Raw genomic sequence first — 17,280 nt, forward strand, 5'->3', positions numbered from 1 at the left:
ATCATCTTTATCTAAGGACAGTTTCTAACAGACTTTCATTCTCAGACTTGTCTCAAAGGCAAAATTGGGCCAGGGAACTCACCAGGGCTTTGAGTTTTTGTTGGATTGTTTGGTTAGTATATTTTGTTATTTTTTGGTTTTGTTTTGGTTTTTTTTTTGTTTTTATTTTCATTTTAGATGCATTTGCTCCATCATTCTTTTATTTTCATTATTGTTTTCTCTTTACCAAATGGATTTCACTTTTAAGCATTATCTAACATTTTATTTAGAAGTAAATCCTGCATCTCCGAAAAATGCAGCTCCTCTAGGAGATTTGTTCATAAAACAAAGGATCTTTCAACTCAGAATAGACAGGAAAATAATCTGAACTGCATCAAAAGCTGTCTACTGTGGACTTAATAGGAGTACTGTGAGGAACCTAATATCAAAACACATTCCTAGTCCCATCACAATTGGTCTGGAAGAAAATGTTACTATTTCATCTCTAAACATGTATTGAATAATAATGATTTATCAGTTTATTTGTTTAGGAGAAGTCAATATCTTGGTGAAACGAAGGCAGACGACTCACAGAGATCACCTATGTAAAGCCAAATATCCACAGAAGTCTGATACAAGAAACCAGACCAGTAAAGGCCACATAAAAGGGAGAAGACAGACCTTATTTCATCCCTACATCTTCTCATGTGATTAATAATTCCTTACATTTTCCTTCTGCCTGTGGTGAGGTGATACCCAGGTATCCACAGGAACCAGGCAGTGGAGCTGCACCTCTTGCCTTGTGGGATAGGATCAGGTAAGGGAAACTGAGAATTTGTTCTCTGTGCTTTTGTAAATCCATATCTTAATGTGACTGCAAAGGGTGACATTCTGCTGGAACAAGGAGGAGCAAGAGTTTCAAAACATCAAAGTCACAAGCTGATGATTATGCACAGTCCTACTCTGATGGTGTTTGTAGATTAGAAAATGAGGAAAAGCAGGAAAAATTTAAACTGTTCAAACTTTCTTTTCTCATTGTTGCTGTTTCTCCACTGCCTATTTCATCATACATCAGCATTATTTATTTAATATATGACAGATAGGCTTTGCAACAAATACAATAGATGTGCAAACAGCATTGTTTTTACTAAGAAAACCCTGCAAACCTTTCACTGGGTTTGCAGAAAGTAGAATCAAGTATTCACACCAACCACTGGATTCTGCTGTGAATTTTAGAGGTTTTACTGTAATAGTTCCCACTTCAAATAAAATCAGCTCTTTGACCCTTGAGGCTCAGTAAAGACCATGAAGCCCAAAGAATCACAAAGACATGAACAAAAATGAAATCCTCCTAAGCTAAGTAAGATGTTAGCTGTGGGTTACCTCAGGGATCAGTGTTAATTTACAGGTGGAAAAACCATTATCATCAACAAAGGTGTATTAATTTCCATCTTTCAAACAACTAGTCCTTTTAAACACTGCAATTACTAATGACTTAGGAATCAGACTAAATAGTATACAAGAATAAACAGCCCTTTCAGATAATAGATACTTTCTTTTATACTAGCATATAATACAGAGGAATGTTGTTTGAGACATCAAAGATAGGCACTGGTGTCAAACTGAAATGTTGATTAGAGGCACAGGTAACAGATTATTAACTGCTAATATGTGTCCAGGACTTGAAGTCATCACATAATTGGAAAACAGGAGGAGGAAAACCATACACAAAACAGAACTTCCTTATTTAAAGTGTTACATCACAAATGAAACCTCCAGTAGCAAGGAAATAAATCCAGACAATAGTAGTTATGATGTCTCTGGAAATTATTTGATCTCTTGTATAACACACTTGCAGTACACTAAATTTCAAAATCTAAAGCCAAAAATCCATTCCCTCCCCCTGAAATTAGGGTGTCAAATTTTTAACAAAAATGAAACTGTTGGAAGACAATTACCCAGGTGAGCAAAGAGAACCGATGCACTTTGGGACCAGGCTAAGAAAATTCACAACACCAAGAACAGAGCAATGATGAATAAAAACCAACTACCCAAAAGTAAAGCAGAGTAGCAGACATTTGAGAATAAAATTGACTGGTCTCCAGAATAAATCCTCTGCTGTGAATGACACTTGGTCTGTCACAGCCTTTCAGATGTCACAGGGAATACCCTCACACCTATGTAAGTGTTCTGAAGCTATTGTTCTATTCTCTATTACATCCCAGCACCCAGCTCCTGCTTTCAGGATTCTTAGCATGCAATATTTCAGTAGAATATGCAGGAAAAGCCCCTAACAGCCATACTGTCTCAAGAGCTGGTGGATGTTACCATGCATGTGACTACTCTGAGAAAATAGCAATTATTTTCCATAAATCCAAGGTACCAGAGGGAGACCACACACCTCTACCAACAGCACAGGCACATTCTAATGAATGTATTTGAAACAATCAAAGGTAACTCCTCCATTCTCTAATTAATTAGCTGGAAAAGAAACACTGAAGGTACTTGAATGACACCCATACCATTTTTAAAACCACAATGAAGTTCAAAGCAAACAGGCAAAAAAAATGTTTTCATAACATTCTTCACTTTTTCAAAGCATGAATAAATCACAGTATTTAAAAGTTAGTCTCTTTCCTTCCAATAGAAAACCCTGCCCACTATGGCTTAAAAGTTAATTTTAAAAATTAGTTTACCTGTCTATGAACTAAAACATCAGTATTATTCATAGAAACAAAAGAAAAGGGGGGGGGAGGGAAGGAAAAATAAAGAGAAGCTCTTGTCCCTGGCCAGCTCAGCAATACCTGTTTCATGCAGCATGACAGCAGGCACTTCCAGAAAACACCTGCAATATCTTTATATCCCATCCCCAGAATACAAACCTTCTATTTGACAAAGAAAATTTAAAAGCACTTGTTGTCTCTCTTCTGCCTGTTTTTTTTTTTTTTTAAAAGTACATTCTCACATATAATATGAATTGCATTGCAGATATCAGGGATTAGTGGAAAGCTGAAAGCTTCTTACCAAGCACCCCAAGGCGATAGTTGACTGTGATGACTATCACATTCCCATAACTTGCTAGAACACTGCCATCATATAAATTTCCAGTGCCTTCCATGTAGGACCCTCCGTGAATATACACCATCACAGGCTTAGGTCCCCCACTGTCCCGAATGTCTGGAAAAAATATTAAGACACATTTTATCTCAAGAAAGCACCAAAGAAGATACATGCAATTTTTAAATTTTATTTTTATTTTTTTTTTTTAAGTGAGTTATTTTTTCTGGAAGTGTTTCTCAAGCAACATCTTTCACATAAGGAATGGGCAGGTGGGCACAGGTGTTTCTTTGTGGCTTGCTCGTAACTAAAACTCCTATTTTGGAAACACTCTGAAAAGCAGAAAGGAAGTGAAAATGGTAACACATTTGCTCAGGTAATGTGAGGCATTGCTCTGATTCTGACCCTGCTGAATTGGGTGTCTTCTACATCGTGACATGAGAGTGAGCTCATTTCAGATGAACACTTCCAAAAGCTCAGTGCAACTTTCTGTTCACTTAGCTGAGGGAAATCCTACATATTGAGATAAACTGCTCCAACAAATTAAGATAAAGATTTCTGCTCACACATAAAAGTGTTGATTACTTCCAGTCCACTAATTTGTACAAAGAGCTGACTTAGGATGGGTCTGAAGTTTGAGTTCAAAAAGTACTTGAAAAAAGAAAGTACTTATTTAGCACTTAGACCTTGCATTAAGATTATTGATAACTTGGGTAGCCTGAAGGTTAAGGTGCATGGGCACTTGATGATTTCCTAAATCATGAAAAAGACTGAATATTTGAAAAAATAACTGCCTGGAACAATATTGAAAAATCCCCACCCTGTATTCAAAAAAACTGTGAGATTCTCAAAAGTGACATCAAAGGTAGGGAACGGTTTTAAAATGTTAGAAGCTCTGCCATTCTCTCTGACAACAAAATTAGATATTGTCACATTGTTTTGAGTTTTGATTTAGGTATCCCTCCACCCCAAAACAGTCCTATTTGCAAACGGATGCATCTACCCAGGAAAAAAATTGTGAATATATGAACAGTGCTACTCCTCTTGAGGAGAATTGTTCCTGAGTACCAATTCAAAGCAGTTAGTTTGGGCTGATATGTTTTTAAAAGTTGGGGGGTTTCTGTTGGACAGGAAATAAATCAGCTTAGGTGTAAATTTAAACTCTTACATCTGATTAAATTGCATTTTTTTCTGATTTACTGGGTGCCTGAGTCTCCTTCACAGCACAAATCATAATATGCCATAATAGTCCCTCAAAATCAAGAAAGACAATAGCAAGAGAGCCCAGGAAAATTTCCCAGTGATGAATTGTTCTGAATATTCAAAACAATTTTTTTTTGCCATTATGACAGCATTCAAGTGACTTCTCTGGTTGCTTCCTTCAGTGCTTGAAGAAACCTCAGATGTATTGTTTATTCCTTTGATTGGGAAGGATCTTAGTTAAGAAGCTTTCAAGGGAGCTCTCTGCAGAACTGCTGGAATTGTTTCTGAAGCACTGTAAGGAGCAGGAGGGGGAAGCTACACTAAAACCCCTGCTTTTGGAATTTGCTGGAAAACATCAGCACAGAGGTTTCTGTTTATAAAAAGCCAACTGCTACGATTATTTTGATATTGATTCTAATTTGAAGAAAATGCCAGGACAGTCAAGATCAGAAATTGGATCTTCAATACTGGAAGTGCTAGAACAATCACTTATTCAACACCAAAAAGATGATGAAAGGTTGTGCATGAAATTGCTTGTATTGCTTTTCTTGATTGAGCTTTTAGTGAGGGCTTTCCAACATGCAACTTGGAGTGTAAAGCTACAGATTATTTATCTTTACTGTCCATTGGATGGAGTTATGAGCTCCTCAGGTTTAAAATCTACACTGTGGAAAAAATCTTTCCAAATTCATATGCAGTTTCAGTAGATGTTTTGTTAGTCTGTGCTGCCTTTTCTATTTTTTTTATACAAATATGGAAGCAATAATAAATTATTAATCTGAAATCACTGTGTGACTGTTCCCAGCAGAAATTGTACACAGTTAATTGTATGCTTGATGGTAACACAGGGGGAGACTGTCTCAGAATTCTTCTTTAATTAAAATTACATAGAATTAGAGAGCACCAACAGTGAACAGCAATGAAATGTTGGTAGAACTGGCCTGTATATCTGAAAAATAATGGAATATTTAGAAAAGAATGGGTGTCGTTTATCTGAGAAAGGAAGCACATATTCATGAATAAAATCTCATATATAAGGAAGTTATTATTTGAGTAATTTCTGTCTCTACAATACTGTTATTTTCTACTACTAATATCCTTGTAGAGATTACAGATCAGATAAGGAAGGCCAGTTTCCAGCCCTGCCTCTGTGCCATGTCAGGCCAAATGACATGCAGAATGAATTTTCTTTACCAAAGTCATCAGTCTTAAGAGGAATCCCTCTTACAAAAGAAAAACTGTGCATCTGAGTGTCTTGGGCAGCGATTTAGTGCTGGAGACATCACTCAGGGTGTGCAGAATTCAGCTGAGGCTGGTGGGGCTCTGGGCTATGGATTATACAAAGCTGTGGAGCTCTTCATGGGAAAAAAGATCACTGCACTTTGGTCAGAGATTTCATATCAATTGCAGTCTATAGCCAGGAATATTTGAAAGGTGCAAATATTCAGCTGGGAGAGTGTTGTTTAAATACATATGTTATTAACCACTGAGATTATTAACTGATATGACTGAAGCAAGAGAGAAAAAAATCAGATTATAATCAAGAATTGATTCCTACCTTAAAATGTTCCTCCATGAAAACTCTCATCCTTTAAAACTAAACTGGAAGGAGAATTAAAAGAATACTCTGTGAGGAGAACACTTTTGTGTATTGGTACAAAAGTGGCAGAAAGATGTACTTTAAAAAGGTGATTATTGAAGTTAAGTGTCCAACTCAGTGAAGTAAATAATTTATGTTTTTGGTACTCAGATACTTTTCAAAACCTGACCATAAATGATACATCTTTCATTTTTTCCTACTGGCTTTCTGTGCATGTGCTGGAGTGATCTCAGGACACTGTAATTACATTTTCATATGCAGATTAATAGTTATTCATGGATGCAGATTAATTGTTTGTGTTTGTAGCTCATTCTGAACCTGAAGACTTTAGGTGTAAATGTGGCATTTCTGCCAAGGGTAGATTTATAGACTGATTTAATTTAGTTGTGTTCTGCACTTTTGTTGCTTTTTATTAAGTGTTGCTTTAATTAAAAATGGACACATTCATCTTTTCAAAGACATATGCAAGGATAGCACTGTTAAAAATCCTTCTCAAATTCAAGTCAGCTCTGGTTTCAGTCACACAGAAGATCATTTTTGGGTGCTGTGATTTGTTTGGCTTTAAATTGCTAGTTCATCAAACCTCTAAGTGGATCTTACTGTACAGCAGAGGATTAACCTTATTTATATTACATATACATTAACTTTCTTGTAATTATTTCTATTATCACTTCTATTCTGTACCTTTCTAATGTTTGTTGCATCTACTTTTTATGTCTCACCTTAATTATGTTACAGACAATTTAGGAATAGGGCTAACTTTCATTCTGTGTTTGTTACATTACACAACAGGCAACCAGGTCTGACTGTGAATATCAGTCACAATTGTCATATGTAACAAAATATAATTATAGCTTCAATCATTCAAAACTGCTGTGAATTGGCCACGTGACTTAACAAACATAATTTGCAGGGCACAACCAAAATGGGAATGGAAAAAAGCCTGCCTGGAGCCAACTTCACACAAAAAGATAATTAATTTAGCACCCATGTCACAAGCATTGCTTTTCTAGATGGCATAAAAAAATTGTGACAGCTTGATGCAGATTGTTAAGTAAATTTTGGGTTTTGAACATGAAACAGGCCCAGAACAGTGGAAAACTTTTAGATTGGTTAGTGAAAAACCTGTGTGTGCCCTTCAAAGAATGTAATGTGGGTATGTGGATATGTGTGTAACTGTTCCATAAGCTTTTGTAGAAAATATTTAAGTAGAGCATGGTACCAATCATTGCTACTCTTAATAATTTTAAAGCCTTTTAACAGCATTTGACCTTTCAGTTCAAATCCATCAGATGCCTTATAGTTGCACTACCATTTAATAAACTAGTGCACTTAGTCCTAATATGTAAACATCCATTAATGCCACATTTTTAAAATGAGATATAAAACTAGACTATTAAAGTCTAGTTCCAAGACTATTAAAGCAACTATTGAGCTTCTGTGAGGCATTTCAGACATGTTTTTTTAAAATACAGCCTGCATCCCTCAGGCTTCAGACAAATAGAATTCTCTCCCTTTGTTTGTTTTCCTATCTGTCAAACCAGGGGATCATTTTGTGCACTCTCAAACCCTTAACTACCTTTACCTGAAAATTATTTGAGATCCTGATGGAGGACTGTATGAATGTTATCCTAGCATGAAAAAGGCCAAAGCTTTTACAGGTAAACATCTGGAGCAGATTCCCATTAGAGCAGGACCTCAATAGCCAGGTAGGCAGTCATTTTAAATTATTAAAGGGTGATGGTTAGAAATGCAAAAGCTGACAGACTCTTCACTGTACAAGCAATGCTTGGCAGTGCTGAAAGTAAAATGAAGCCCTAAAGAGGTACTTAAATTAAAGGTCTGTCAGAATTTTATCATGCATGTTTTCAAGTATTAATAACATCACCACAAAAATTTGACACAATTTGAACTGTGTGTAAAGGGAAAAATAAAATCAGCACAATTTAAAGTGCAAGTGGTGTTGGAAGCTGTGCATTGGAGAGGAAATCACGGAGCTAACATGAATGGGTGACAGGAGGAACTGGAATCATGAATTTGGCTACGTGCATCAGTCAACAAGCTCACCCAAAGTGGTCAGATCTGAGCTACCCCAGCCTGGCTGGCTCTCATTAAGGGCTATAATTAAGGCTGGAGCATGTGGTTGCTTTGCAGGGCAGACGAATGTGTTCTGTTCTTTGCTGATCTCCCAAGTCCAAAAACGTGCAAGCAGTGCCAGACAGGAAGAGTGTTGCTCACCCTCCTTCTTACCACGACAGCTGAAGGCAGAAGAGATGCCAAACTTGGTATCTCAGTGTATTTTAGTACCAATGGAGTGACAGGGGCTTTTGGAGAGCCTCAACTCTGCAATGTGCTCCTTCTCACCAGTGGCACTGCAGTCTGTTGAGCACAAGAAGGGATTTGCAGATGAATTCTGCATCATTAGCAACTTTGAGTTGGTTTTTGGCATTTTTGATTTAAAACATGCTCTAGACCAAGAACTTCCTTCTGTCAAAGAAGTCCAATAGCCCATACAAGACAGAGCACCAGACTAAATTATCAGAATCATCACAGTTACAGGCTGTGAGCAAACAGCAACATCTGCTCCTAATCTGTCTCCTTTTCCACAGGAGAAATTGGAAGGGAGGAGGGAAGAGCAGAAGCATCTATCAACTACAGTGCAGACCCCACTTCTGAGGCATGTACTCTCAGCAACAGACATGGTGTCTGCATTCCTCAGACTTGGCATCTGTATTCTTCCTTTCTAAAAATGGAATAGCAGCATTCCTCTATTGCAGAGGGATGCTGTGAGACTGAATACATTAAAAACTGAGATGCTCAAACAGCACTGGGGACTAAATAAGGATTTAAGATTGACAGATTGATGTGCCAGGCAAGGTGTGTATGATAGAGCAGTGGATGAGAATTCATTTGTGAGCAATCCTTCATGGATATTTCGTAGAACACTAACTACTTACAAGTCCAGTTCTGAGCCTAGAGTACACTGGTTGGTTAATGATTTGTGTTGCCAAAATTTAGGTCATGCTTAGGATTTTAGTGGATAGGAACTAAGGTTGCCTAAGAGTCACTGATTTTTTGCTATAGCCAAATTAAATTATTACCTGACCAAAATTAAGACAATAATAATTAAATAATTATAATTATTTAAATAAGATTAAAATATTTTATTTTTTAAAACTAAGCCTTGTTTCCAGACTGGGGAAGGTACATTTTGTGTAACTGCTGAACAATTTGAAGGTAAATTTTTCATCTGCACTAGATACTGCATACCTGCAGGTCAGAAAATGGGCAAACCCACCACTGCTATACAGAGGGAATGCCCCAGTGCTCACTGCTTGCAACTGCTTTTGCCACTCTTGTTTTTGGTGCCTGCTCAAGTCGTTCAATATTTACTGAAAACAGGTAAGCACTAGAAGTGTAGGAATGAAAGGGTTAAACAGAAAGAAGAATGCATCCAGCATGGAGGGGAAAAAAAAGGCATTTGTATTATTTCTGACTTTTCACACTCATAGAATTTGAAAACACCTTCATTTTTTAAACAGCAAATAGATCATTAGCTGGTAATGTGCACTACTGCCTTTGGCTCTTTTGAAAACAAAAATGAAAAATGATCTAATTAAGCCTGGTCTAGTGGTTGCAGCACATACCAGAGATCCAAGTTTGATTACTGACTCCAGTGCTTGTGCTGGCAAGGTTTGCACCAATGCTGTGGTAATGGCAGCAGCTGATGGGAGTAGGATTATTGAACAGTGTTTTAAAATGAAATCTTCTAATCAAACTCAGATATTTGAGTGGCACAACACAAAATGTTCTCCAGATGTTTCCTTCAAGAAGCTGCTATGGGAGCTCTTTCTTCAGAAAGATAGAATACAATAAACAGACCTGAGATCTCTGGATTTTTTGATGTAGAGACCATCCTGGGCATTTTAGAAATCTCTGGGCATTGTTTATATAGCATGGACTCTATGGATATCTGATAAGTTGTTTTGCACATGTACAGCCCAGTGTCCCTAATGCTCCAATTTCATCATTCATTCACTTCAGCTTTTTTTTCCCCCACAGCTATTCATTTGAAGGATTTTACAGTGCCTAAAATCTACCATCCTACAAAAAGTGAAGGCTTTGAAGGACAGGCTAGCAGAAAACTAGAGAGCTAAGGTGACCTTTTGCTTGGCCTGTCTTTTTTCTGCTACTCATACCCAAATTCATACAGCTGAGTTTGTGAACTCTTCAGTTCTGCACATGCAACAAGTTCTAGAGTTTCAATACAGAGGAGCAGGTTCACAAAAATGCAGGACTTCAGATCCTGCTCCTCCCCTGGGAAATGCAGGGTCTCAGCAGACAGGGCTTCTATCAACCCAGCTGAAAACCCAGCAGTCTAGAGTGTCTAGTGATCATAAAAATTTAAATTTTCCCTGTCTCTCCATGCCTCTCAGAAGCAGTAAAGTCTAATTACTGCCTGCACTCTTCTATTGGCATGGAAAGGAGAACAAAACTGTCACTTGTATGCCAGAGAAAATTAATCCCAGTCCTATAAATTACAGAGATTTATTAGTGTTGTAAATGTTCTTCTTCCCCCCCTAGTTTGACTGCAGTGTTCTTACAGTCCTTATTCTCTCTCCTGCAATTGTCAGAGAGGGAGACAGCTTTTCCCTGACATGGACACTTGTTCTCAGCAGACTGAGATCCCTCCTCTCCTCTGAGCCTACCTACTGAAGCACTTTCTGACAGCAACCACTCTCTGCTGAATTTCAGTAAACTGAGGAGGCTCTTTGAAGTCTGTCTAAGCAGAGAAGGACTCAACAAATCCGATGTCATTAGCATCTGTCTTGGCAATTATACAGGAATTCAGGAGAGCTACTGAGGCCCACTGGGTGAATAGCCCAAATTTCAAGTGGTTTCTTGTTTGTTCAAACAAGACAGAGTAATTTTTGTAATGGCTAATTCACTATCGCAGATCTTTGAGATTTCATAAGAATATCCCTTGCAATATTCTACCATGGATTCTTGCAAAAATGTCCTGACTTCATAAAACTAGGAGAATCTCAATTGTCATAATTAGCTCTGAATAGCGTGGCCTGATTTCAGCTGGGATAGAGTTAATTTGTGCACTTAGGGTGAGAATAATGTTGATAACACGCTGATTTTGAAGTTGTTGCTGAGCAGTGCTCACAGCAAGGCAAGGTTAGGAGGGGACAGAGCCAGGACAGCTGAGCCCAACAGGCCAAAGGGATATTCCAGATATTCCATATCCTGTGGCATCATGCTCTGTATGTGACCTGGGGGGAAGCTGGCTGGGGGTCACTGCTCAGGAGCTGCTGAGCATCAGCCAGGGGCCATGAGCAATTCCTCTGTGCACCACATGTTTGGCATATCCTCATTTCTTTATCACGATTATTCCTATTATTTCATTTCATTTCCAGCATATTAAACTGTCTTTATATCAATTAATAATTTTACTTTTATATTTCCTTCCCCAGTTCTCTCCCCCAGGGAGGAGTAAGTGACTGGCTCAGTGCTGTTCAGCTGCCTGCTGCCTTAAGCCACCACAGGAGAGCTTTCAAAGGAGATTTTCAATTTATCAAAATCATCAAATCTTGCAAATTTTGGCCCAGCTGGTGGGCTTTCATTTGTATGCTTTAACATACAGATCCAGTAAAGGATCATAAATCAATCATAAAATTGTGACAAAATCTGTGTTCAGTTACTGGGTAAGAAGTTAAATGCTCAAATTTTCCTTCCTTAATCTTCTCTAAAAAGACTGTGTGCTTCTGTTTAAGTTAGTTGATGTTCTGTGTGATGAAAAACTTTTTAATTAAGAGCCTTCTAGCCTACAAGTTTCACTTAGTATCTGGCCAACGTCCCCCTGACACCCCAAATATTAAGAGAGCAGCAAGCAGCAACTCTACCTCTCCCATATGGTAATTTGTTTTACTCATTGACCATAAACCATACAAAGTGTGTGTTTAAGATTCAGAACTCTGAAGCACATCTACTTGAAGGGATGAGACTGCTCAGGAAAAAGAGCCCCTTGTTACCATTTTCATAGCCCTGAAAAAATATCAAATCTGCATAGCTTCATGATCAACAGACATAATTTATGAACAGAATAATATGCTTGACATTTCAAACTTTTGATTTTACTTGGTAATAGGGTTTTCTAAGGGTCAGCTCAAGCAGATCAGCATCTTTTTATACTTGCAGAAAACAGAAGATATTGGGTTCTTTTAGTTTTAGTTTAGCTGCACAGAGCTTCACCAGCTGGCAATGCTGCCTCCCTTCTGGAGGGAGGTGGGGTAGCCTTTAATTTATTTATATTTTTTTGTTGCAGCATAAATGCAGATGGGTTGGCATTTGGGGAAATTCAGTTGCTTAAGAGACACTTTGAAGGAATTTTCTGAATTTTTCCTTTTTTAAACACAACATTTTCTATGTTTATCAAACTGAGATCAGTCAGTGAAAAAAAAAAAAAGAAACATCTTTGTACTTGGTGAAATACATAGGGTTAGAAAACATGCAAAAAGGTGTACAGAGAAACTTTAAAAGAGTGTTAGTTTAAATAGTATGGACAAAATTCAGTCAAAAGGTGGGATGCAACATATCAAAAGTCCATTTCAAGAAAACAAAAACCCTCCTTTTTAAATATTGTTACTGTTTTGTAGCAAAACGTAGAACTTAACAACATTCTTTCTTTTAAAAAAATTAAAAATATATATGTATAACAACAAGCAAGAAGACAAAACACATCAAAAATGGGAATTAAAAAAACAAAAAAACTCTTCAAAAGAAGACAAGAAGTCAAAAAAAGAGGGGAGAAAAAAGATTTTCAGGGATCCTTGTCATGCAAATCAGTTTGGCGGCAAAAAATACCTTCATCTTCAGCACCTTCATTATCACCTAAATCATCTGTCTGTTTCTTTGTAAGGGGACCTAGGATTAAGAACGGAGAAAATGGAGGAAAAAAGACAATTCAAGAATATACAAGACTGAGGAAAAAAACAGTGAATATTAAATTCCCACGGACGTTTCAAGAAAAACATTTGCAGGGAGGGAAATCTTAGTTTATAACAACCCATTTTTCATTAAGTTTATCAAATATTACAGCAAAACCTTCCCTAGGGGGTATGGCTATTAGAAACATCTAGCACAAGAATCAGAGAGTGCCCAGTGCTTTATTGTTTTTAAATGAAGAATCAAAGCTTGTTTACTAAAAGCATACCCCACCACGGATTGTATTTATCCACTTCATTTAATTGGTCTTTTCCTGTTGCTGTTATTAGGAATAGTGGAGACAAGAACTGCCAAATTGCCTCTTGCATTTGATGCAATAAGGTGGTTAATAAAAGTCTTGACAATTGGTTAAAACAATATTTTCTGTCAAATGCTAATTCACATTTTTAAATTCAACCATTTAAGCTCATGCTTTATATAAAGATAAGCCCGGGTTTAATTTTGGGGGGTTTTTGACACATTCATCACATTCTCTTTAAAATAGAGCTGTAGATACCCTTGAAACCTTTGACTACCTGCTGAGATATTTGTAAGGAAACATGAAAATCCATATGTAAACCAGAAACAAGAGTGAAATCCCAGACCAACTGAAGACAATGACTTTTGCCATTGGTTTCAACGGGGCCAGAGTTTCATGTAAAAAAAAAATTGCATTGAATTGAAATTTTAGCTTGGGCAAGGCATCTGGGTTCATAATTCCTTATCTCCATAAAAGGAGGATGACAGAAAATTCCTTTATGCCCAGCACCTGTATTATTAACAGTATTAGTATTTCTAGAGTTATCATATTTTCCAATGGGAAAAATGCCCATTCCTTTACTGAGTAATAAAAATATACACCAGAAGGAAAGTCAAAGGCCACTCTGATAATATTTCCATGTCATATATTTTACACACTTACGCACAAACAAAAGACAGTTGGAACTCAGCATTATCTTTCCTTTTTTTTTTCAGAGCTCTCTCATTTCCATGACATTCTGTAATTTGCATGCCAAAAAGCAATCAGTACGAACACAGGGCTAAGTAACAAAAAAAGAAAAAGCCAGCCAAGCACAGAGTAGAAAACAAGAACTTCCTCATGCATAAAATAGCAATAGACAAAAACAACAACAAAAAAGAGATGAACAGTATGTGTTGATATTTGCAGTAGATGTAGGCAAGAGACATGCATTAAATCTAAGCACTGTGGAGTATTAAAACATTTGTATTTAAAAAGCTCTCTGTTATTTTACAGGATTTTAGTCATTCAGCATTGAACTTGTCATTTATAGGCAAAATACCATGTATTTGAGTGATGAATTTAAAAAAAAATCATAAAATGTTTTTACCAGTTGCATGGATTTAAGAAACAGAAATAAAACCATGAAGTACCATGAGACTTTAACTGTGAATGTAGGAACTGGACCATATTATTAAAAACCAAAGCTCAATACCTTAATTCCTGCATCAGTCAGGAGTATAGTTTTTAACTCATTCTAAATACAGAACACTGGAATTACACACCATAAATAAAACACGAGCATTTTTATAATCACACCTCTAACAATCACTCTGCTCAGCTGAAAGCCTTGATGGTGCAAGTTTTTCCTACTACAAGCCCTGGATATTTGCAATATTTGGTGTCTGGATAATGTGCCCTGATCCAAACACACACATTCAAATATCTCTCAGCCCAGCATTTTCAGACAATAACGACTTTACTTCTAAAAGAATAAAATCAAGAAATATAAAAACTCTATGAAAAGAATTACAGTAATTTTATGATGGGTTTTCAGCATAGAGAACAGGAAGAGTGAATTTAAGAACAGCCAGAGCTGTGTACTTAAGAATGGAGATGCAGACAGAAGCAAAGATATATATATATATATATATATATTTATACACACACACATATGTTCTTAATAGCTTCTTAGATTTTAAATTTTAAAAGTCACCAAAAAGGGGCAATGGGGCATCTGGAAAGGCAAACAACACACATTTCTCCAAATAACTTGCATAGAGATGGGCAATTTATTTTCTAGATGAAACAAAGACAATGTATGTGACATTTTTTTTTAATAACTGCCCTTTGGCAGGTATTTTGTGTAGATCATGGTTCCAGATCTCAACTTCAATTACAAAGTGCATCAACCATCTCAATATAAATGTCTGGCCTCATACTATTTCTGATTTTACAATATGGTAAAGCATGACTGGGGCTAGCTTTAAAAATAATCTGGATAATTTCCATGTTTATACAGTTCTGAGTTTCTCACAAAAACATTTAAGAAAAAAAAATCAGACCATCTTCCTTCAAATCATAGAATTGTTTAGGTTGGAAAAGACCCTTAAGACCTAGCCCAGGCAGTAACCCAGCACTGCCAAGGCAGCTGCTAAGCCATGTCCCCAAGAGCCACACTCACACATCTTTTAAATACCTCCAGGGATGGTGACTCAAACACTTCCCTGGGCAGCCTCTTCCAGTGCCTGACAATTCCTTCTTGCAAAGGGGCTGACCTATTTTTAAGCTGTCATAAATTAAACATGTTTTTTAATATAGCAGTAGATGTGTTTCACAATACGAGGGCTCTGCTCCCCACGTCCCCCCAAGCAGGAGGACTCATCCCTGTGGAGACACGTGGCAGAGCCACCAGGCACCACTCACAGTGCCTGGGAAACACAGGAGAGATTATTTCTCCCACAAGTTCACTCCAGCCTGCAAATATGATGGACAACACTTATTACAGAGAGATTTTCTGCTTCCTGGAACTATAACGCCCTGAGTCCAAGAAACCAAAGCAGAGTTTAGCCCTCGTGTAGCAGGCATGAACCTCCTTATATTTCATCTAAACACACAGGGGTGCTGTGAGGCTTAATTTCTCTTTTTTAATTGCTGGGCAATCCCTAAAAGAAGCATCAGCTCAAGACCCTCTGTGCACAGGGCAGCCTGGAGGGGTTCAGCCCCTCTGAGAGGAGGCAGAGCTGTTCTGATCTGTGCTGCCTGCTCCACCTGCAGATGCTGAAGACACTTCCTGAAGTCATGAAAGTGGTATTAGGAGAAGCTCTGGATTAGAATTCCACCCCTTTCAGCAATAACTCTCATTCTCAAATCAGTAAGAAATGGCTTTTGCTTCTGATTCTCCAGATAACTGATTACTCTGACTAACAGCCTCGCTGTGTCTGGATGATCATAAAGAAAGATTGATGTTTTGAGTCCTCACACAGGAAAACACACTGAAATCACAAGCAGATAAACAGAATAAAATCTAATGGCAAGAACCTACAAAATGTAGCAGCAATTGCCTTTTTAAGTAAAAATAAATCAGAACTGAAATTCCTTAGTAGATGTATAGTTTTTAGATATTTTCTGCAGCTTTCAATTAACATTCTACAGATAGTTTATGATTTTGTAAATTAAATGTATCCCCTCAACTAGGTTAATTTCTTTAGCACTGACTGTTCACTCAATATATAATTTTTTAGAGTTCTTCCATCATTTTATTATTCTTTTCAGGTAACAGAAACTAATTTGAAGAATATTAATATTAAGACATAATGGACTATGAGCCAATGAAACAAAAATGAATATTTTACAAAACTATGATTGCCAGAAGTATTTTGTCCCAAGTTACTTTTCACTGTTGTTCTACTCTTGCCTTCTTTTCACCTTTTGTGGAGGCCCAATTAATCTTACTTTTTGAGCATTTCACTTTCAAAAATGGGCATCCATTATAAAAAAAAGGATTTTACTAAGTTTAACTCACAAGCCTTCAAACAGATAATGCTGCCATACTATGCCAACCTAGATTTTAGCTAAAGTTTATGTAATAAATATTAAATATCAACAAAGTAATAGGTACCATAATTAATGGGGGGGAAAGAGGATACTAAAGCCTCTAAAATGCTGATGCAAAGATGATTTACTTATCAAAAGGCTCTCTAAGGTTTTGTCTCAGTCTCATGTTGGTGCATACCCATAACTCTCATTAATGCTAATGGGAAATTAGACCCCTAAGTCACTTTAAAAAGGGGGGAAAAAAGTGATTACTGCATTTTATGTTTCCTAAAGGCAAGGAACAGTCTTGCTACAAAAGCCAAAGAAACTCGGAGGGCAGGAGGCACTCCTAACGAAGCTTATACTCATTTAATTTAAAAATAGCTTTTGCATTATTTAAATTATTATTCAAATATTTATTCTGTTTGTATTGCAATCAATGCTAAGGCACTAACAGGCTGCATTTTTAGACCTTGACAGTGAGTACTGTGTGCTTGCAGATGCCTTTCCTTTGCTCAAAATAAGAGAAATAACATACCTCCTGTCCAGTTAGCTAAAGAGTAATTATGCACTCAGAAATAATTAAATCCAGCCATATTAATTCTGGTTTTTATCATTCCCTTTGATGAAGGACTAAGGTACTTTAGCTCCCAAATACATTAAAGCTGATTATAAA

At 37.0% G+C, this 17,280-nt stretch overlaps 1 protein-coding gene across 11 annotated transcripts in view; it reads right to left on the reverse strand.

The window, feature by feature from the left end:
* NLGN1 (neuroligin 1) overlaps nucleotides 1-17,280 on the reverse strand; it is a 427,380-nt gene that overhangs the window by 189,677 nt on the left and 220,423 nt on the right. For 9 of the 11 annotated variants that reach the window (XM_015638001.3, XM_015637998.3, XM_015638003.2 and 6 more), the window contains 2 exons: nucleotides 12,710-12,769; nucleotides 3,004-3,156 (listed from right to left, as the gene is read on the reverse strand). In XM_015638001.3, coding sequence (XP_015493487.1) covers nucleotides 3,004-3,156; nucleotides 12,710-12,769 — 213 coding nt within the window. The remainder of the gene's footprint in view (nucleotides 1-3,003; nucleotides 3,157-12,709; nucleotides 12,770-17,280) is intronic. The other 2 variants (XM_015638008.2, XM_015638007.2) reach the window with 1 other exon arrangement.

The sequence above is a fragment of the Parus major genome, chromosome 9 (assembly GCF_001522545.3).
Source record: "Parus major isolate Abel chromosome 9, Parus_major1.1, whole genome shotgun sequence".
NCBI lineage: Eukaryota > Metazoa > Chordata > Aves > Passeriformes > Paridae > Parus > Parus major.